A 23,244-nucleotide genomic window follows, 5' to 3' on the forward strand; every position below is an offset into this window, starting at 1 on the left:
AGGATCAATGACTATTAGTCATAATGCCAATATGTTATCTTCAGTATCAAAGATACCAGTTGCTAGGAGACATGAGCAACTAGACAGGCGTATGGGTCTGATCCAGCATGGTGGCTCTTATGTTCTTACAGTTATGCTTACTTTCATGCAAATGTCCATAGAATTGCACCCTTTATTGATTGAATAATTGATGAATCAACTAAAACGCATGATTTCTTGGCTAAGATTTTTTAAATTGGGTGACACCCCTGGTGGCTCAACATTCTACATTTCCATTGAATAATAATTGTAAATGAATAATCTCTGAACGACTTTTTATATCACCCACCACATACGTTAGCACACTAGTGGAATAGGAGGTAGAAAGGAATAACTGTTGGGAACCCATTGTGCCTGCCCTCTCCCTGTATTTCAAACTGAAATTGAGCACTATCTTTTATGTTTTGGTTTGAATTTTTCAAAGGCAGGCTCTGATTCATTGTTGGATCAAAACTGAGATACAGATAACTAGATTCTTACTGAGCTTTCTTTTCATATACTTCTAAAATTGTTTGTGTGGTCTGCCAGTTTTGCAGTAATAGTAGTTCCAATCAGAATAGGATTGGGTTAAATAAAAGGTTTTTTGTTTTGTTTTTTAAAGTAGCTGGTTATACCGTGAATGATTCAGGCTGAAATCCTAAATGCATTTAGAGTCGACTTTGAGTAGATATCCATAGGATTGAACTGTCAGATGCATAAATGTTTCCACTTTAGGTACTGTGCTGTGGTTTGCCATAGCCACATTATAAGATAGCATTGCAGTATGTTCTCAGAGATAAAGTAATGCCAGACTTATTGATGTAGTACTATTCTGGTCCCAGAACTTGTTTAGGAGAACATTACTCTTGCAAAGCTAACATTTTGCTGTTGGTAAGCTGCTCTCAGGTCTTCTGACAAAGAGCAGGATATAATTTTTAAAATAAATAAAACAAGAATATAGAACAAATTTGGTCTCAGATGAAGGAGTGCAGGTAGGATGGTGAAGCAATCTTGAAAAATCAACTTCTAATTATTTTTTTCCTTCTACTTCACTATAAAAGTGATGGTTGGTTTTTCTCTCCAAAACTAAAAGAAGCAACATCACAATTCTCTAGAATCAGAAACAATATTCATGTATTACTCTTGCTATCCAGTTGCCACATTACTGTTTTATTTATGTAAGTGCATAATCCCATATGCAGCTATAAATTGCTGTCCATGTACATAATTCAGTCCTTAGATATATGTGGGATATGCAGTGGGATTCTGATTTCTGTGTATAGGAAAGAACATGTACACGTGTGAAGCCATACTTAATTTTAGAATATACTACAAAGCTGACAAAAAATTCTGCTAGAAACTATGGGCTTCCTTGTACAAAATGCAAGTTGCAAACAAACCCTCTGCTTGCTTGCTTAATATTCTTATTGCAATTAATAGGACAGCTTTGGATTTACATACTCTCAGTGGATAACCAACACACATACATGCACACAGACACCACTTGCTAATTCATGTTTGTGCTTTTCTTTGTGAGGCAGTCTTTGAGGATATGTTTCCTAGAGCTTTTATAAAAACATGTAAACAAATTGAAATATAGAAGCCATTGTACACATGCCTTTAGGAATCCGACACAGATGTGGAGCTAGGATTTTATTCTTTGTGGATTTTTTTTAGCTCCGTTTGCTTTGTAGCTGATTTTCTCCCTTGTTCCATAAAGAATAGTTTTGGCTTCTGTATCTCAGTTCCCTCATGTGCAAATTAGACTTTTTTATTTTAAAAAGTAATTCAACCCAATTTCTAGTACTTATCCTTCGTTATATGCAATTTTGAAAAGCTGTCATCAGCCAGAGCATTCTTTTCTTCAAGTAAATGCCTTGTATGTCCTACAGGATCACATTATCTTTTCAGCTCAGTCCACTGTAGAAGGTTATATAATCCACCCCCCCAAAAGGAAAATGGTAACTTTTAGGATAGCATGTTTAAACAAGTATTATTACTGTGGCATGTATGTTTGAGAGGTGACACTTCCAGATTTATAAGTGTTTTTGGGGGGAGAGAGGGGGTGGGTCTATACCCTGGACTTTAAAATGTTGAAATATTGGATAGTGGTTGGGGTTGGGGGTAGTGAGACAAAGGCCTGGTTCAAACAGAACACTAAATGGTGGTTTGTTTATTTGGCTTTTGAGGCTCATTGACTATGTTTGGTTGTGGCCAACAAGCCATAATCTAAAACCATAGTTTGAAATTGACTGAAACAGCTTGCAGTAACTATGGTTTGTTGTTAGTTTGGCAGGAAGGCTTGGGACAGTTCATGGTTGGAGCTGCAGGCAAGACTGATGGCCAAAGCAAACATAGCACAGAGTCATGAATCTGTTTGCTTACCCAAGTGATGGATGGGTTGTCTGGTTTTTTAAATGAAAAACAGCCCTAAATACTGGAGTGGAACAGGAAGTGGGTCTGATTGCCTTCCTTGTCTGTCAGTCCTCCACAGGAGGAAAAAGATACAGCTGTGGGGGCTGGGCAGAGAAATAGCTGTGGAAGAGGGCTTTGCCTGCACCATTTCACACCAATCACCTTGTCCAAACCTTAGTTTAATGGGTGTGGGGGCTGTCAAGACTATTTGCTGCGTCCAGTTTTGCTCAAAAGCTAACGAGCAAGGTCTATACCAGAAAAAGGTAACGTGAAGTGTTGATCCATTGATGGTCTGAAGCTTATTGATTGCTGCAATACTCCTGCAGAGATGTGCAGATGTTCTTAAGCCCACTATGAGTCCTCAGATAAAGGAACTGTGTTTTTTGCTTCTGAGGTATGCACTCTAATGAGGCTGCCTCAGATTGGCTTGATGGTGAAGGTGGAATGCCCAGCACTGAGAAAGTTTCCACAGATTAATAGGATATTTGCCAGGAAACATGTTTTGCAGGGGGAGTGAAAGGAAGCACAATTCCTAGTGGTTCTTCCCCTAGGAAGAAACAACACAATAAGAACACAATAAGAAACAGCACAATAAGAAACAACATAGATAATAGGATTGTCTGTAGCTATGGATTGTGGCTAACACCGTGTGTAAACCACTTGCAGAGTAATCAGGAGTGTGTACACAGCCTTGTTTGAAAAATTGGACTCCCAGTGCTGCTTTTATTCTGTTCTGGGGGTGTGTGTGTGAGGGAAATAAGAGTATGAATACAAGGTGCGTGAAGCATGCATGCATGCCCACATAAACAAACAAACAAATGCAAGACATACTCTTCTTCATGTCTAGAGAGTCCCTTTGTCTCTTCCAAATCATCTCTGCCTCTAAGGCCCACACCAAAGGCAGGAGAAGAGTCATAGCCATCTTCCCATTATAGCTCTGGGGAATATCCTCTGAGGAAAAGTATACTCAAGAGCAGTAACACAGAGCTGCTTCCAAGTGTTGTAAGTAACCATGCAGAAAAATAGTATAAAGGTTACTCTTATCATAGCCTAGGACTGTTAGTTCCCCACCCATAGTGCTCTTTCCATTCTAGCTGTGAGAAACTAGAGGAAAATGATTATTTCCTGAATGAGAGCTGGAAGCACCTTCAGGCAGAGCCATTTTCCCCATTGATTCAGATGCACTGAAAGAAAGATCTGAAGCCACAAAGTCTAAGCAATTAATAATTTCAGGGAAAGTTTTAATACAGAAATACAAGACTCAGCAATATGCTCAGATAGATCCTTAGGGAAAGCAACTGTTCATTTCTTTATGCTCACATGTTTTGATTTGAAAAGTGTCTTTTTCTTTTTAGTTTTCTTTTGTTAGAATTGGATCTGTATTAGAATAGGGTTGATCTTTTATTTATTTTTAAATAGAGTAAGTAGAGTGGTACTCCTGACTTCTGTACTCTGTAAAGCCAGTCTAACATAGTTGGGAAAGAAGAACATCCTCACTTCAAGAATTGATCTTTATCACACCTTCAATTGCCTTGTATGGGGTGTTAGGGGTGGGGTAGTACCTCCATTGGGGGATACATCATGCTCCTTCTGGGGTAGTTTGTCCACTTTTGGTCCCTACCCTGTACTCAGTTCTCACCTGTGGCTGCTAGAAGCTGTCAGCATGCGACAGCGGCCACACCCCAAGAAATGGTTTCAACTGACTGGCTAAACCAGATGAGGGTAGCTGATCATGGTGAGTTAGGCATTTCCCCTGCATGTATGACAGGCTCCAGCAGATTGAGCAGACGAGACCAATAGTGGGCCCAATGGTCAAGAAGGCATTGGTAAAGGCAAAGGTACCCCTGCCCGTACGGGCCAGTCTTGACAGACTCTAGGGTTGTGCGCCCATCTCACTCAAGAGGCCGGGGGCCAGCGCTGTCCGGAGACACTTCCGGGTCACGTGGCCAGCGTGACAAAGCTGCATCTGGCGAGCCAGCGCAGCACACGGAACGCCGTTTACCTTCCCGCTAGTAAGCGGTCCCTATTTATCTACTTGCACCCGGGGGTGCTTTCGAACTGCTAGGTTGGCAGGCGCTGGGACCAAACGACGGGAGCGCACCCCGCCGCGGGGATTCGAACCGCCGACCTTTCAATCGGCAAGCCCTAGGCGCTGAGGCTTTTACCCACAGCGCCACCCGCGTCCCCGCGAAGGCATTGGCCATAGAGGTAAATGAGGGGCAGATGGGGCTCATTGATTTTGGAAGGTAGCCCATCTAGTAGGACAACTCTGAACTTAAACCTCTGCTTCCCTGCAGGACATCTTTGGGATAACAAAGGCTAACTTACACAAATCCAAAGCAGAGTCCCTAAGGCAGTGGAATGCTGCCTTGGGTGCCTCCTTGCGGCAACTCCTGCAAGTCAAGCTGGTGCCAAATATATTGCTCTGCTTTCCTTTGGACCACATCAGCAAGGCCAAGAGGGGCGTCTTGTCTGGGCCGCCCAGGACCTCCATGCACACTGGGCAGACTTGTGCCCCATGGAGGTCACTTTGGTGCTCCTAACACAATAGTTTGGCTTCTCCCCTGGAGGCCCACTCCATTGTCTCTCAAGACAGATGGATGCCAACAAGACAGAAACAAACAAACAAACAAAAATTCCACAACTACAATGTATGTGGTGCATTCAGGGACCAAAGATTTAACCTTGTCAAGTATATCCACCAATTCAATATGACCAACCAAAGTCATATGGCTCTTCTGATGTTTGGAACGCACATGATCAGTGTGCATGGAGTGCAGGATCATGGTGGCAGGCCCCAGCTCCATATCACATTGATTAATTAGACTGTTTGCACGATCCCCACACACATACAAACTGTATTCATGCTAGTTCTGTAAAAGCTGTAAGAAGCCGTGGAAAAACAGGTACTTGACCATATAGATCAACCTAGATGCACAAAGTTTGCATGTGTGGTGATATGGTGTGCAGAAAGTCTAGTGGGGCATTAGCTGGGCAGCTATCTTAGTTCTCCTTCTCCAATGCACATTCACTGTAGATGCTTTGAATGTCTGAACGGGACTTGTTGGGAGCATCTTTTTCTGAGTGCATGACTGTTGCTTTAGGAATATGCACTCAGAAGAGGAAACACACTACTCACTATTGAAGGTGAAAGTGCGAGTGATCCCTCAGTCATATAGGATGGCCATGTGTGCTGATTTACAGATGACAGCCCTCTGTTTGAAGGTGCCATTAATTTGAAGTGCTATCTGATTCCAAGTCCAGCTGAAAAATAAAGGGCCATACAAAGGGAGAACAAGGGCCTTGACTGAGCAGGTCATGGTCACAAGTTTGCCCGCTATGGTGAAATATGTTGCATTTCTGTTTAAATTGCAGTAATAATTTCTAAATCTTCATATATACATATGAATTATCACATGTAAAATTAAAGCAAACCAGTGCCCCCCTTTGTCTTCTTTTTTATCTATGCACTTTCTTTGGCATTGTGCAAGTGGCCACTGTTGTAATAACTTTGCCGATACCAATGCAGAAGAATCATTTTAAGTTTTCAAAACACTTAATTGCATTTAAATGTTTTAGGCAAATCTGATAAATAGTAATTACTTGCACAATAATGTAATCAGAATCCTTGTGAAACATGATTTTGAGAACTTCTATCTTGTAACAACGCACTGCTGAGAGTAGAACATTATTACTTTTAGCTTTGCTTATGATAAGAGGTGACTATGAATGAGAGGAGATATTATATAAAGTAAAAGAATCCTTTGGATGTGTGGTGGAAAGAGTAAAACATTCTGATGTTTATAAAGCAGTTACATTCCGCAACATGTTGTTCTCTTATTTTTCAGGCAAATGTATGGCAGTAAATATTCAATTCGTTTTATAGCACAGATTAGTCAAACATCTACAGTGTTTCTAAGTGGTAGTAATTAACATTCATGTCAATGTTCATTGTGCTCTGCAGCGTAGTTTAACTGGAAGGTTAGTTAAAAAAACGCTTCAAGACAGAAATTCACACACCTGCGTACCTGACGAGATTAAGAATTACCTTGTTTAGAGATTTTGATGGTGGAATATGTTTTTCCCCCTTGCCTTCAAGATTAATAATAGTACACATCAGTATTTTGCCCTGCTGTGCAAAGATCCCTCATATCATATCCCATGACCTTTTCTCAATTGCTGCCAGCAACATTATTTTCCTTCAAAATGGGGATTTTTGACATTAACCTAGTTCTTCCTTCCTGACACAGGAGCAACTTAGGAAGCTGCCTTATACCTTAGTCAGACCATTGGATATCCCGGATACATCTACATCACCACACTTTCCCTCAAGTGTGTTGACATTTTACCATTTGACCTGCACCCTGCAACAACTCCAGACAGAGAACCTCTATAGAGAGCAATCTGTTTTATTTTTCTAATTCTGTTTTCAGTTGAGATGGCTGGGGCAGAGGAGGAGACAGCTTATAGGTTTTCATGGTAAATTATATATATTGGCATTTAGGGACATTAAGCCTCCAGTATCTTTGGTACAAAACTGCCTCATGTGATTGGCAGTGCACTACAGCTTCAAGTCAGAATATCTGTGATGACTATAAGCACCTGTGGAATTTGTACAACTGCAGAGGCTCTTTTGGGGCTGTGCCAACCTGTGCAATACACATCTGTCTTGCAAGGCTTCATTCTGGGCATAACTAGGCATTATGGAAGACACAAGGCTTCTGCCAGTGCCCCATAATATCATCTATTGAAATTTCACATGAAGTGGCATCATTACTTCACATGTTGAGCTGAGCCCGGCACTGAAAACATGTCTTGGGGTTGCTCCCTAGTGAACCCTGGTTTAGATTAAATCCTGTCTTGATTTGGCAATTCTGCCTATATATTACTATTCAAAGTTGGATGTTTTTAAGGAGTATCATCAATATTATTTATTAAAAATAACATTTTTTTATTTATCTTAGAGGTGGAGTCACTTCTTGATTGGTGCTAAAAATGTTTTCCTACGAGAGGGTGTGATTAGTTTAAAAGCACATACTCCAATTGACCTTGTATATCACATTGTGTGTCTGCTCAGTGTTGCTGGCTGGTTGGAGTGCTGAGCTTTCCCACTCACTGTTTCTAGTGCTTGTGCAGGTAGGGATTCCTGCCCTGGGGAAGGGTGTATTCAGGAAGATCCAAATGGAAACCATAACGCATTATTCTGTCCCTCATGATTTGTGTTCTTGGCTTTTTTTAGTGGGTAATTTCCTGTTGAGCTATGATTAAATAATAGCACCACAAAATTTAATTTCTTAGGTAACTCCGCTTTTCTTACTCTTGAGTACAAAGCACTAAAGCACAGCCAACACACAAAAACCTCATCAACTATTGTTATCTTCGTCTATCTGATACATTTTAACCGTTAGAACACTTTTTTCTAGTTGAGATGTAAAGATTTTGAAGATTTGTGGTCATTAAAAGGCTTTTACCACTTCTTCAAGAGTGCAGATGTTAATCCAGAGGTTGTAGCCAAATTGCAATTTGGGTAATTATTGCCTGCCTGTCTCCATTCCCTTGTGAATGTAATTGGATCAAGTATGACTGCCTTCTTCATTTCCTATTCCTACGCTCTTATGTAGTATTATGTAGTCTACCCATTGTTATAATGGATTGCTGTATTCCACTAGAGGAGCCACATGCCAGTGCTACAGTGAACTACATACATGCATAATTAGAGGTATAAGTTGCTTCCAACTTCCATAAATATTGCTGCTGTTAGAGTTTAATATCCCTACATCCCAGAAAACATTCTTCCTTTTAAGAAGCATTGGGGGGGGGGGGATTATGTGTCAGAATCTCAGTATTTCTTGTGCTCTTTCTCATTAAATTGGCACAGTTATGATATTCATTTTGCCTTTGACCTTTGGATTCAGCAGTGTTGTGAGCAGCTATTTTGCCTTTTCAACTTACCCAGTTGTTTTTGGACAGTTTCAGTGTTAGAAGGTGGTTGGACTTCATTGAATTCTGTTTCTTGTATCTTTAAATTGAATTTCTATCCCCCTCCCCACTCAAAAGGTTGTAAGTTTCATCACTTACAAAGTGCTGAATATTTTCTCACATTACAACTTCAGTGTCCCAAGTAGCCTGCTTGAAATTGACAAAAGAGGTCCAAAGACTTGCCCGGGTGGGGAGAGATAGCAATCAGATTGCTTTGCAATGACAGTATTTCCTTTTTAGCTTCATGCTTCACTACATGGCTGGTTCTTTGACCAAAAAAGAAAAAGCTTGCTTCAGGATCCTTGTAAAGTTTATAGAATATAGGACTTCACTGAGCTGTAACTCCTCAGATGAGGTGAAATTGCAGCTAGATATTTCTTTGCCTATGCTGGTTCCTTGCACAAGAGACAAGTCTAAATGGCTTGTAGATTATTTTAAATGTGTTTATGGAAGATGGAGTTATTGGTTTGTTTGTTTATTATTAATTTTTGTGTTCTTATTCTGTATTTTTATGTTGTGAACCACCCTGTGCTCTTCGGATGAAGCGTGGCATACAGATTTAAGAAATAATAATTATTATTATTCATTATTTAGACCTCCTGATAAATAAATTGATATTTTCCTTGCACTGAAATCCTGTTCAAACTCTGTGCTAAGGGCTTGTAATGACTAAAGCCCCAAGTGTAATAGCTAAAGTTGGAACAAGAAGAATTTAAATTTTTGATGAAGCCAAGCGCTGGGAGATGATGATAATGCCTCTCAAAAAATATTGGAGCCATTTCATGTTATTGAGCAACATTCACCTTATAATTTCACAAACTTTTCAGCAGGGATTTTGTAGACCTTAATGGTATTGTAGATATCCTCGGAGTAATCAAAAGATTATTTCATACTAATAGGCTCTTCTTCTCGAGAGGGTGGCGAAATACTTCAGATAGCGTTGATTTATTCAAATCCTTGTACAACATTCCATTTTGTGAAAATTTGTGTGAGAAAAAACGATATGGCTTTAATAGGCCATATAAAATAATGACTTCCAGATGACTCCCTACAATCGCTAAAACAATAAAAATGACACATAACTTAAGGATGAGCAGATTTTGCTATTTTTCCATGGGTTGGCTGCTGCATGTTTCATTAAGTCAATACTATATGGACAATTTTATTATTTTTTGGAGCTGGTGCATGCATAGTGTGCTTCCATTTGCATTAATTATTATTTTAATCTGAATTATCTATGTGCACAAGCTTTCATGTAAACTGAATCAGTGATTTTGATTTTTTTAGTATGTGAAGGTGCATATGAGCACACACTGAATAAAAAAGCATGGCTGTGCATGGGATGGGTAGGGCTGCAGAGCATTATTTATTGTTTATTTAAATTTCTATCCTGCCCTTCCTCCAAAAAGAGATTTATGTCTGGAGTGACTACTGTTTTCCCAAGCATTATATATATTTATAGAAGCAAAAGTATACACAATTGCATTCCAGGTTTACAGGTCAGCCTTCTCCCACATTATACCTACACAATCCATAATACCCTTGTCAGGGGCCACACTCTGAGCGTCCCATCAAATCATTGCTCCCATGATACTCCTGCACATCAGCCATATGTTAAGAGAAGTGTGAAAAGGCAGGGCTGCCAAGCTAGAGGGAACACAGCAGAACACAGCAAACCATCCATTTTAACCTTAATGCATGTGAAGAGGAAACCCTTTATCAATGGAATAACTGGGGTGGTTTTCGTTTGCACTGCAACAGAGCAGTCCTAACACTGTTCCCCCTCCACCACCACTACCTGGGCTGCTATTTACATTACAAAACATAAGCATATTTATTGCATTCCCACACTTAACTTTCTTGTTTGGCCCTCAGAGTTAGTTGATACTCTGTTAAGCCACCTAACAATAGTGTTTCTGTTATATCCATTGTATGATAGCCTGATTACATGAAAACATAATGTATAGTTCAAGTACTGTTCTAGGGGGAAACAGTTGTGCACCTGATTCCAGAATTTTTCATCTTGGATGGCATGTGCTTGGCAGCAGTGCTCATTTTCAGAATGCGCTGGAAAAGAAGCCACCTTCTAACACAATTATTCTTACATCACTGTGACAATTTTCAGGCTCCCTCATGGACCATCTAGAGAACAATCAGATTTTCAAGCTGTGCTCAGCTAATGATCTTTTTGTGTGAAAAATGTCAACAGACTGGAACTTTAGCCAAAACGGTTTTTGTAGAAGAGCATTTTTACGTTGTTAAAGGGAGGATATTACTGTTTTTATGGTTTTTAAGTGCATCTACTTTTGGGATCAAACTTTACATGTTTTAAGAAGTTCTGTTTTGTATCTGGAACTGCTCAAATTACCATAGTGGAGAGGAAATTTACATTGTACTTTTATTGCTAAAATCATATGCAGCGTAAATACTGTTGGCACACGCAGCTACTTTGAATGAGCGAGGTATTTTGTTCTATCAGCTCCCAGAGCTGGACTGATGAATTGGATGTATACGTTTGAAGCAATTTTGATGCTTTGCCTTAAAGTAACAAGATTACAAATTAGCTGGGAGTAATACTGGCGTTCGGCATATTTCGTAACTTACCTTTGCCTCATTTTTCAACATTTGCTATATGTCCACAGCTATTTTTAGGAATGGAGCCATGTATTGGTCATTGTAGTTGCTGCTATTTAATGAAGGGTGTTAAAGCTCACATCACATTCTGTCAGTAAGTATGAGTAAGCTACAGCCAATGTGGCATTTCAGAGGCTCTGTTGGTATGGAACTTTGATACAGAAAAGAGATTGCTCTGCAATTTGACTGTGCTCACAGATGTTTTTCCTGATTTCAGCAGGATTTTAAGTGAAGCTTTGAGGTGAGAGATTAACTAGGCTATCTTTGAAATCCCTATGTAGTGCGGTTTTAGCAAGAGTCTATAGTGCACATGCCAGAGTATCTCAGCTTGCAAAGTGATTTGATAATGCCGGGAAAGTGGTAGGTCAGTATTCTTGCATAAAATGGTGCAGAAAATTAAGAGTGACAATAGTCAAGAGATGGTGTTTGGCTTTAGGAGAGATCTGTAGGCAACTGAAAAGGCATGAAGTATTATCAACATAACTAGGACAGCATGTGGAATAAGATAGTAGACCTGTAATTCCCAGTGTTCATTTGCAAGCATTGCGCTAGAATTGCTAGTCAGGGTGTAGAGTGAATGCCTAGACTCTAAACACCCTGTGCACTTCAAATAACTCTCCACAGCTAATCTTCTATTCCTGATTTGCAATTTCAAGCTTGAAGATCAAATTATGCATCTTTTTGGAAAGGAAAGGCCCTTGCACTCCTCCTATGCATGTGGAAACAGAGAGGGCAACAACCTCTAACACCGCTATATGTTTGAAGGCGTTTGATCTGTGCAGGTTCTCCACGCAGCTTCATCAGATTAGGGAGTTCATAACTTCCACTTTCCACACCACAGCTGTTTTCCTCAGCTTATTCTAGGAAAGAGGCTATATAATCATTTATCATGCCTTACTAACTTTGTGACTGGACCGCTATACGACACATTCTATATAGTGGTGCTGTTTATTATTGTTTCCCTTGCAAAAATAATAAATTATAGCACACCTCTTGTTTGGGATGACCTGCTGAAAGTAGTCTTCCAGGGTCAGCACCAAGCCACCTGCAATCTTCAAACAAAACTAACTGTGTCGGCTTTTGACTTGAACAGTAGTTTTATGCATTGTACCAACATACCTGAACTAGTTCTTCCAAGTGCCATTGCAATCTCTCAGTCTGGTAGAGATGATTCTCTTGCTTGTAGTATCGGGGACATTGGAATCACATGAAGGAAAGCTTCCCTCTGTGGTAGAGACACATCAATTCTTAGCAGTGTGATTTTAACGAATGTGTTTTTTACTTGGGTTGGCTTTGGTGACCAAGATTAAACTTGTAATACTGTGTTGCATTAAAAACAGTTGTCTTTTCTTATTTAACTGGATATTTTATATATGTATTGATGTATTGTTAATCACTTAGAATAGACCAAACTAGAACTAAATAATTAAATGAAATAAATAAAGCAAATCCCTATCCTAAATCCAGTCAAATATCAAAAGTGAGCTGGTAGTTCTAGTTCCTCCTTTGGGACTCAGCTATACAGCTGCAAATAAACCATTTTAAGTGTGTTTTAAGGGCACTATACAATTTGACACTAGATGGTGATGGTGAGCCTCATGGAAAATTCAATGAATTTTTAAAAATACTTTAAAAAAATCATTTTCAGAGTGGTTTTTGTATGTGTCTAAATTCCACCTTGGTTTTTAGGACTCTCCCACACTACGCATATATTTTCATTGAAACAATGAAATAACCATACATTATAGCAGAGTAGTTAAGAGTATGGTTGCCTTGGAATACCTTCTCCCTAGCAGAAATGATGTGAATAGTGTTTGTTTCTCAGCAAGAATTCTGGGAGTGGTGATCCTAGTCTCATCCCTGCTGGGATACACCAAAATATAATTGCTTTGGTACATAATAATGTGGTATGTAAACCATATTATTTATAGTTTTGAAGATATACACCCTGCTTTATAAGGCCAAAGCATCTCAGAGTGGCTAGCACATAACTAAAAGCAATGCCACTTAAAAATTAACAAGGTAACAGCAGCAATTTGAACCTGATTACATGGGCAGATACTTAAAGAATAAGTAGAAAGTGTCATTTAATGCATACTTGGAGGCATCAATTTGATCTATTAAGGTGACATTGGTGTTTACCTACCTTTCACCATGAGGTCCCAGGGCAGGTGACAACAATTAAAACAGTGTTAAACACAGTATTGTGTTGTTAATACATAGCAATAATAATGTTTATTATTTGTTAGCGTTTTATTGATTCAGTAACCACCATGTTCTTTAAAAATTATTTTAAGCCAATTTTGAGCTTCTTAAATGTAAACTAGGAAGACTACCTACTGAATATAAAAAGAGGAATACTATTAAATGCTAGCTCTTGTAATGAATATATTTGGGAAGTAGTGTACAAGCAAATTGGTAAATAACTAATTTTTCTACTTTAATACAATCAAACAAAACCCTAAAAATGTTATTAATGTCTTTCCTCCCCCAAAAATGTTTAAAGTTATTTCCTGGATCAGGACTGTTGTTCATTTATACTTTCTAATATAATAAAGCTAAGAAACATTTCATTATCTTATTCCCATATAAAACAAGTTGTTATATTGTTGAGCCATGATCTATATCTACAATTTTGTAAGGATGTTTGGATAAAATACATAATTAGTGCACAGTGTGTCGAAGCTATTTCAGGGATATTGGCTGAATTAATTAGAAGTGAAAAATGTTATAAAAGTTTCCTAAATTTATGTGCAATGCATGCATTTGCATTCTTTCACCCACTCAAATGTATTTACTAGATATAAAGCCGGGACTGAAAGCTTTTGTTGATTGATAGGTTGATTTTGAAAAAGCTGGGCAGCTGCCATATTGGATCTCCCAAAATGCATTGCCCAAAGCTCACTTCCTATATGAAAGTGCCATTGCTGCTGAATAAAGTGTATCCAGGGGGAATTGAAAGGCACTGGTACCTGCTGTACTACTGGGGGACCAAAATGGTGGTAAGCATGCTGTTTGGGGGCCTTACAACAGGGACACAGGCTGGGTAGGCATTGGCCAGCTGTGCATGCCTGAGGAGCAAGTGTGAATGACTGGCAGCTGCTGTTCAGCTGTGAAGCCAAATGCCAGTGGTTGGTGGGCTGTGGAGATAATTCAACATTTGTCTATAGAATCTGGAAACTTCAAACTGCTTGGGATCACCTGTAGAAAGTAGAGCTGATTGGCTGTAACTTCAAGCCTTGCTTGCCTAGGCTTGAATTTTGCTTGCTAGGACAGTTTCCTGCACTACAAAGGAAAAATTGGCTACCTGGCATCATAGTGGTGTTAGGTGATAAACAGGTAGGCATCCCTTGAGGCCTGCTGAGGGTGAGGGAACCTAGGATCTAGTTCCCCACTGATCTAGTTCCCCACCCCAGCTCTAGAAGAACTACCAATGTGAGGAATTATTCTAGCATAGAGAGCTTCAAAGACACCTGAGGGATCTTCCTAGAAAAGTGACGGTCTGTGTTGGTCGCTTCCCCTACTTTAAATAAATTATTAACATATATAGGAAAATGACACTGATTGTGTTCCTTCCAACTTATTTGTAGGAGTAGTAAAAATGTATCCATTTAAAAACAAACAAACAACAACCCTTGCCTCTTTATCCCGTGTGTGTGGTTTTTTTGGTTTTTTTATATTTAGGAAAGCATTTTTGTAACTCCATTCTTCAAGACAGACTTTTCTGGTTGGACATGTAGTAAACACTGAAATACCCATTTACTATGATAACTGGGGAGATCTTAAGGAACAATATAACTTTTCATTATTGTTGCTGTTTTGAAATATATCCATAGGATATATCCATAGGATATATCATATCCTATGACAAGTTTCTGTGTACATTATATGAACACTATAAACACTAATTTCACTGGCTCTCTTTGCCTTGATCTCCTTCATCTACTTACTCAATGAGAGGTCAAGTCCAGAAAATGATTTAGGGAACCATGGTAATTCTTCTTTTATTGTAATTCTTTTATTGTAGCATAGCCTAGAGCCCTTCTCTGGTGGTGACTGTTCCTCATATTGGGAAATACAGAACAGATTGCAGCAGCTGTTCTTGCAGCGCACACTAAATAGTTACAATGCTCTCTACTGACTGATGAAGAGATGAGAGGGAAAAGGGAGCCATTCCCCAGATGTAAGCTAGTAAATTCCAGTTGAGTGTACACAGAATACACTCAGCAAGGAGCTTTAGACAATCCTGGTTCTGATTATTGCCTTACATATGTGTTTTAATCTGTTGGTCATGTTCACAGTTAACACTTTTTAGGTATGCACCTTTAGTAAATAATTTGTATAGAGGTTTCCATTCCTGCTTCTCTGGTGGTTGTCTCTGTAGCTCATTCTCCTTATTATATATGTGAATGGAACAAAGTGGTGGTGACAGCACAGGCTGTGTGTTATGTTAAAAGCCATGGACTGTGGGGGATTGAGGAGGGAAGTTTAACTCTTTCCTTGCCATAATCCCAACAAAAACAACTTCTTGAAAGCTTCTAGTAGCATTTCTAGGGAAGCTCCCACTGATAAAAGCAGTATTGGAAAGGTGATTTTTGTTGAAATCATGATGTGGAGAAAAAGGGTTAAATGGATATAGCTTTGAAGAGGTGATTTTAGGCTCTTGACATAGAGAGAAGGAATTTAACTACTCCCATAGCCAGTTTTGCAAACACTTCTTAGGTTTGATTGTGAGAACGGTTTTTCGCTCTTGTCCACCATAGATTGCTAGAATGTGCACTCCAAAAGTTAACTATATGATCTTTTTTGTGGTGCTTCTAAACCACAGGTCTTCTGTTCAGCATTTTTGAAGAAGCCTATAGTTATGTTAATATTTTAAAAGTTTATATACTGGTAACTCGCAACTTGCGCTTATTTTACATATATGGTCACAACTTTGCATGGGTGGGTGAGGAATAAATGGAGAGCAGAGGAAGCCTACTCTCAATTTATTTACTCCCACCACTACTCCCTACCTAGCTTTGGGAAAGCAGCATGAGCCTTCAGTCAGCATCTGTTCCCAGCTTGGCAAGGAGGCCCTAAGGCTGTGGCACTAGCAGGGTCCTAGGGCCCTCCTGTCTTCTTCCCCAAGTAGGACAAATAGCCCTCAACCTTGCAGGCAGAGGGTGATTCCAACCATTCCCACTTAAAATGTGAGTTAGCTGCATTCATATTTTTAAAAGATAACTTAAATTCCTCAACTTTTGTGTAGAACACGTATTGCCATAAACCTTTGTTCCTAACTACAACATTTTCCTCACTGATATTTTCTTTAATTATTTGATTCATTAAATACAAAATGTATTTTCACGTTTCTGAAAATAAACATACATCAGTATAATTACGATTTTGCTAATGTTATTTTTACTAATTATTGTTCTCTAGAAATTTACAAATTAGTGTAATTATTAAACATGCTATTAATATTTCACTTGCCTGTTACATTTGGTTTTTTTGTCTTCCATTCATTTTGAAGACTTACATAATGTAGGGTATCTTTTTTACAAATTATCTAATTGCCTTTATTATTTTAAAATGTAGATTTTAAGCACATTGATTAGATGACCATGTACTTTTAAATACTCCAGTTACTTTAGTAGGAATGTTGTACAACATTTTATTTACTTATTAATTTAGAACATTTATATCCCATCTTTCTTTTTTTCTATTTTGGAGGTGAGTAGCTATATGTTGTGTTCCCTAGCAACCTTCCTTCAAGGCACTGAACAGACGAAATCCTTTTCAGTTTCAGAAAGGTTACTATATTGTGTGCCTTCAAATTATGCTGTGGACCGGAATGGTTTGAAGCAATCTAAAGTCAGATGAATGCATTGTCAGAGTGATACAGGAGCCATATTCTTCTGTTCCAAGCCAAACTGCTCTGGCAATGTGTAAAATATGTGAGGTAGACTCACATAATATCCTATTTAAGCTGTTACTTAGAGTAGCATGAAACTAAATGTCAGGCAAGTAGCTTCCATGCTCTTCTGGTAACTTTTGGATCAGGATTAAAGAAAGAATCAGATGCTAATGTGAAAAGGAAATACCGATAGTTGCTTAACATTCTTCATATACATATAGCTGCTTCTTAAGTGGTATCTTTTCAAAAGAGCTGAAGTTTATCTGTTTCCTTTAGAACGTAGTTCTAAGAACACTTACTTGGTAAGTGAACATAGTTTTGGGTTAAAGCGTTTAGGTTTGATTGTTTCCCAAAATATTGGGAAATTCATAGTTATTTATTACTTCTCTTTTCCCTTTTAGGCCCTTCAAATCATCACAGCCAGTCAACTCTGAGACCACCTCTTCCACCACCTCACAATCATACTCTATCCCATCATCACTCTTCTGCCAACTCCCTCAACAGGAACTCCCTAACTAATCGACGGAACCAGATCCATGCACCAGCTCCTGCTCCGAATGATCTAGCCACCACTCCTGAATCTGTTCAGTTACAGGACAGCTGGGTGCTTAATAGCAATGTGCCACTTGAGACCAGGTAGGCTATCAATAAAAGATTGACATTTGGTGAAATTGACTGGAAGGCATTATGACTTTGAATGCCATTGGTCCAGTTCATATATAACACTAAGCCAAACCATGGCTTATCATGAATGCTCATGTTTCTGGAGCAAAGATTATGGCCCCTGTGCTCCTCCTGTAACCTATCCATGGCTAAACCATGGCTTAGCATTATGTCTGAATCCAGCTTTGTGGTGTGTCACCCCAAACGAACCATGACTAGGAATCCAAGAGCAAACCTTAGTTACAGCTCAGAGCTTGTCAAGAGTGAGACAAACCATGACCCCATGTTTGGATATAATGCTCAACCAAATTATGGTTTAGTCCTGAGTAGCATAACAGCATAGGATTCGGGATGGTTGCAGCAGCCACAAACTTCACATGTTTTCACATTAGTGCAAAATCATGGTTTGGCCTTATCATTATGTGTGAACTGGATCAGTGTATGAGTCTGGTTTCTGGGATAATTAACCAATATTTGGATACATTGTTTCTGATAAGCAGCAATTTTATTTGGATACTTATAATCAAATGTTATTAAGTTATACTTAAGTGCTTCATAAAATTATAGATATGATCTAGTCCAGGGGTCTGCAACCCGCAGCTCCGGAGCCGCATGTGGCTCTTTTACACCTTTGCCACGGCTCCGGGGCGGATACTAGCGAGGGGAGGAGGCGCATTGTGCACCCTGACACTCCCCACTGTGGCGGGCGCTGTACTGGCTGTGACGTCGCATGGGGGCGGTGTGTGTGTTAGTCACGCACCGTCCCGACGTCACCTTCCCGGTTTTGCGGCTCCCAGGTTTTTTTCCTTCGGAAACGGGTCCAAGTGGCTCTTTTTGTCTTAAAGGTTGCAGACCCCTGATCTAGTCAGACATTAAGCATTTTGAGAACCCATTAATTCCAATGGGAGACATTCAAGTAAGTGCCTATCTTAATGGGACTTAGATGCTTCACTTTGGCTTAATTGTGCCCATAGAAATTACAACTGCCAGGAAGGAAAGTGTTACTCAAAAACAAAAGAATATGCCTAAATGGAAAGACAGTGGTTTAGGTGTGTTCTGAAGTAATTTCACCAAGTACTGTATTTAATTTCTAAACTAATATAAACTCATTTAAAAACAAATGTTGGTCAGCTCAGCTTATCTTTGTTTGCTTTATTTGAATACTGATTTATTCTTCTGACAGTGTTTTGGGAGACCTGGAGAAACAATCCCAGATTCAAGACTGACAGAACAATACTTTTAATTTATATTTCATGCAACGTACAGGCTCACTTAAATCCCTTTTGTACATACTGTCAGTTTGATGTCTGTGGGGAAGACAGTAATGTTTAAAAGGTACTGTGCTTGTTAACTGATGACACATAGAAAAAATTATACAATTTACTGTTTGTAAATTTCCTCCATTATTATTATATTTTATATATGTTTTCTTCTTTTATTAAATTCATCCTCAGTTTATGAATGCAGAAAAATTGAGATTCTTCAAAATGCCAGAATAGTCATAACTCTTTATTTATTGTTTTCTTTGTACAATCCCTTTCTCACCTGCTCCTCTGGCAAAGTTCCTTGGCACTGTTTAGTTCCCAGTTCCCCACGGATACATTATTGCTAGTTCTTAACATCCCATCCTAGTAGTACACAGCACTAGCTCCCCAGACATCATCTCTACTGATGGATTTGGATGAACTGGTGAAGCCTTGTGCAAATCCCTTTCGATATGACTAAATTTCCTCCCTGAATTTGCTAATTAAAATGTTACAATGCAGAATGAAATTATGGTCTGAATAGGTTAGGGGTTGGAGATGTGGTACCTGATGCAACATAGATGCCTTCATTTAATAAGTGAAAGTCATTTTTGTGTTGTAACATAGTTCCAGGGGTAACAAGCTTAACAGTGAGGAAACAGTATGACAGAAGCAGCAACAATTACTGCAAAGGTCCAAAGTAGGTAACAGCATACACAGTTTGTCTCAGTAGATGTCACATAGTGTCCAAATGAGTCAAAATAGAAGCTGAAGTGAGGAAATGGGATATTTACATGGGCGGACATGAAACGTAACGAATCAGGCATTGAGATACGAGATCGGAGATTAAGGTGGTAAGGCTTTGCACCTGTCTACTACTGTAGTGAGTCCTTGGCAAGATTTCACCCAGAGAATGCCAGTGAAAGGTTAGGGACTGGTGGCTGGACAGGACCTAATGGTGGCCTTGACACTTCTAAAACTTGTTCTGAAAAATATTTGTGGTAAGATTTAACAGTGAATTTATGTTACCGGCAATTCCCTTCACTCCTGACAGCAATGCCATTGAATCCTATCAAATACTTTAAAAAGGTTATTTTTGGGAGTGAAATAAAATAACTAAGACTTCATGGTCAATCTCTGTGTTTTTGGAAGGTAAAAGATTTCCCCCCACTTAGCTCTACTGCAGTAGACTTAGAAAAGAGAACTCTAAACTCCTAAATAGCTGTAATTTAGTATTTTTATGTCATCCTATTGCAGAGGGTCCATGAAAAGTTTGTGAGGCGTGGAGAATCAAGGCCAAAGGTGAAAGGAAAGCTATCACAAACCAGCGGCAACCATAGACACAATAAGTGAATGTAGACTCAACTACAGAACCCCCCAGAGCATATTTCTTTGACTCAAGAAGGTTGTAAGGGATAAGGATGCTTTGGCCAGCTGCCCAGGCCTTGTTCTTTGCTGCCAAATTTGTTGGGAATAAGTCAGCTACAATTTGTGGCTTAATCTTGGGTAGTATAGTGGATCTGGCACTTATTGCTGAGAATTGCACTGATGAAAATTCTGATCCTATTTTGACACACTGAACCTTCCAAGTTTCTCAGTGTTACCATTTCTAAAATTAGATTACAAAGGGTTATGAGGCATCCAGCTATTTCAGAACATTGTTGAGGTTTAGCTTACTGGCTGTGGACACAGTGTATCTGCCTGTAGGAGTTGCTGTGGACTAAGATTTATGATATATTCTCTCTCTCATCCACAATATACCTTTTCCATGAGGCATTTGCTGAATTCTTGTTGTTCATGATACTGGAACCATAGGACGATTATTTGTAGAGGCATACATGTGAGGTGCTATGATCATAAGGTCATCTTACTCAGAAGTGAATTATATTTAAAGTAACAGTAAAAGCAGATAACCCAGTTATCATGAGATGGTTAACCTTTTCAGAGCTTTTAAGTGTTCTTAATTTCTTGTGAAATTAAGTTCTGTCGCTTGATCTCAATATACCTGTATCTTTTAAAATTAATCCATAATTTAGTTCCTTCTTTTACAAATACTACCACCTGTAATTTTTTATTGGGAAAATCAGAGAAACAACAGGACACATTCCCCTGAAATCATGCTTTATGACTTTAGCTTACTTCATTGACATTGTACTCCCAGTTGGCCACAGACTTTTCACATTGCACTGCACTTTAATTTTACAGTTTTCTTCGTCTTCCTTGAAATGTGGCAGCTTATTAATCTCAATATTGGGACTTTTGCGATCTATACTAAACACCTCTTAGGAACAAAATTTTATTTTTATTATGTTTTGTTCACCTCCCCCCCCCCCCCTTTAGCATGAAATGATGCAATTGTTTATGTATAACTTCTCCCCAGACATTTAGAGTTAAGTGTTGCAATGAAATACATTTTCTTCCCTATGTAACACAAAATAATACAATTACGTGTACAGAAATTCTCCCCAACTATTTAGCATTTGGTTTCCTTAAATATTTGCAAACTCTTGTAAACGTTGATAGTGTTTACTTGGAAGTGGGGTACTTATCATAAGAGAGCAGTCATATCCTTGACTAAAGTGATGTGACTGTGTCACAAAGATGCTATGTTTCATTTCTTCAGTAGTTGCTGTTTCACCATTAGGTACGAAACTTTGTTTTCTTATTTGGTTGTCTGTTTGGTTGACTTTCTTTTTGCAAAAGATCCACATTTTCTAGTCTGGTCGTGTCAGTTTATTGCTATTCAAACAGTCATTTTTATTGAGGTGAATTATGAGCAGCCTGATAACAAATATTCACACTTAGATAACATAATTTGATGTTGAGTAGGGAAACAGTTTTTTGTTTAAAGGCTTAATTACTTTGAAATATTCTTCATGAGAGCTCTGTTGATGGTTCCATGCTTTACAGTGCAAGTTTACATCATTGCCTTCAATGTATTAGGCTCCTTTGTTATGGAAACCACACATCGGCCATTTGCAGATGCCAATCAAAGGCATAATGGCTCATAAATTAGGGTAACCCAAAAGCTATTATAGATTTCCTTTGAAAGGATATTTGTCAAAGATTGCATGATGTCCTAATGCCAGTTCTGATGCCTGCCTGGTGTTATTTATATTGGTATGAATTAAGTCTGCATTACTGTAATTAGCAATGCTTTAGTCTGGAAAGAAAGAAAAAAGTTTAAATAGCAAGAGAAATTAGGGCTATTCTTGAGCACTGCAAGAATATTTTTCCTTCATTTTTGTCAGTAACCAGGGTTTTGCATAATTTTAAATATTTGTTTCTTTATTTAATGAATTTCAGACACTAGGCAGACACTTCTGGACTTCCAGGGAACTTATAATAGCACAACTTTTTATCGTTGCTGTTGTATACAAGTCCACTTACCGTTACCCAGTTCAGCAGTGCTTTGAAGTGGCACCGCCTCCCCCAGTGGATCTGACTCTGCCTCTGGATGCTGGGGCTTAATGCTGACCTCACCGGCTGGGAAGTAGATCCAAGCCTGCCTGCAGATTGACCAATAACTCAGGTCTGCTCCCAGGGTATTTAAGGTTCCTTGCCCTGGCCCCCTGCACTCAGTTGTAGTCTCTGCCCCACCCCTCCGAAAGATAGGGTATCCCGTTAAAGGGATCCGAGAGGAGTGGCTTTTTCCGTACTCCCAGGCGAGGGCTTGGGCCACAGCACTGCTCAAGGCAGCAATTTGATGTAAATCATAGGACTCCCCCATTGCCGGGTTGACCCTGATTCACTTCCATCAGGCGGGTCAGAAGTAATTGGTTATGCCCAACGCCTGTGTCAAACCTCTTACATCTGTGGTCAGTAAAGTTGTGGCATTATTTGACCCAGTTTAAACTGTGTTGCTCTATTCTTTCTGTCCAGTCAAGGGGCAGTGAGGGTGCGGAACCTGGCAGCCTGCATCGTAAGATGACAATGTGTCAGTGTGTCTGCCTGCTAACCAGAAAGTTGGTGGTTCAAGCACATCCAGAGACAGGATTCCTGCATTGCAGGGAATTGGACTATATGGCCCTCTGTGTCCCTTCCTGCTCTATGATTCTATGGCTTCTATGGCTAATTCCCTCTCAGCCATGAAGCTTACTGAATGATTTGGGCCAGTGATTATTTCTCATCTTTCTCAATCTTCATTGCAAGCTTGTTGTGAGGATAAAATAGTGATGGAAAATATTCCTTGGAGGAATATTACCAAGATAACAAATGAATAAAATAAATCACATCCTGCTCAAATCATAACCCTAGTCAATGTGCACAATGGTGTGAGGGAGGCTTGTGTTTTTGAAAATTGCAACTATAGCCCTATTTGGAGATTCATTTTACTCATGTGAAGACAATTGCACAATGAACAGAGGAAGTGCACTGTTAAGTCCTGCCCTT

The 23,244-nt window shown here is 39.2% G+C and overlaps 1 protein-coding gene across 18 annotated transcripts in view; it reads left to right on the plus strand.

Moving 5' to 3' along the window:
* The window catches only part of TENM2 (teneurin transmembrane protein 2), a 753,358-nt gene that overhangs the window by 524,788 nt on the left and 205,326 nt on the right, over positions 1–23,244 (plus strand). For all 18 annotated transcript variants that reach the window (XM_028717464.2, XM_028717467.2, XM_028717466.2 and 15 more), the window contains one exon: positions 17,347–17,581. In XM_028717464.2, coding sequence (XP_028573297.1) covers positions 17,347–17,581 — 235 coding nt within the window. The remainder of the gene's footprint in view (positions 1–17,346; positions 17,582–23,244) is intronic.

This window comes from Podarcis muralis, chromosome 2 (assembly GCF_964188315.1).
Source record: "Podarcis muralis chromosome 2, rPodMur119.hap1.1, whole genome shotgun sequence".
NCBI classification, from domain to species: Eukaryota; Metazoa; Chordata; class Lepidosauria; order Squamata; family Lacertidae; genus Podarcis; species Podarcis muralis.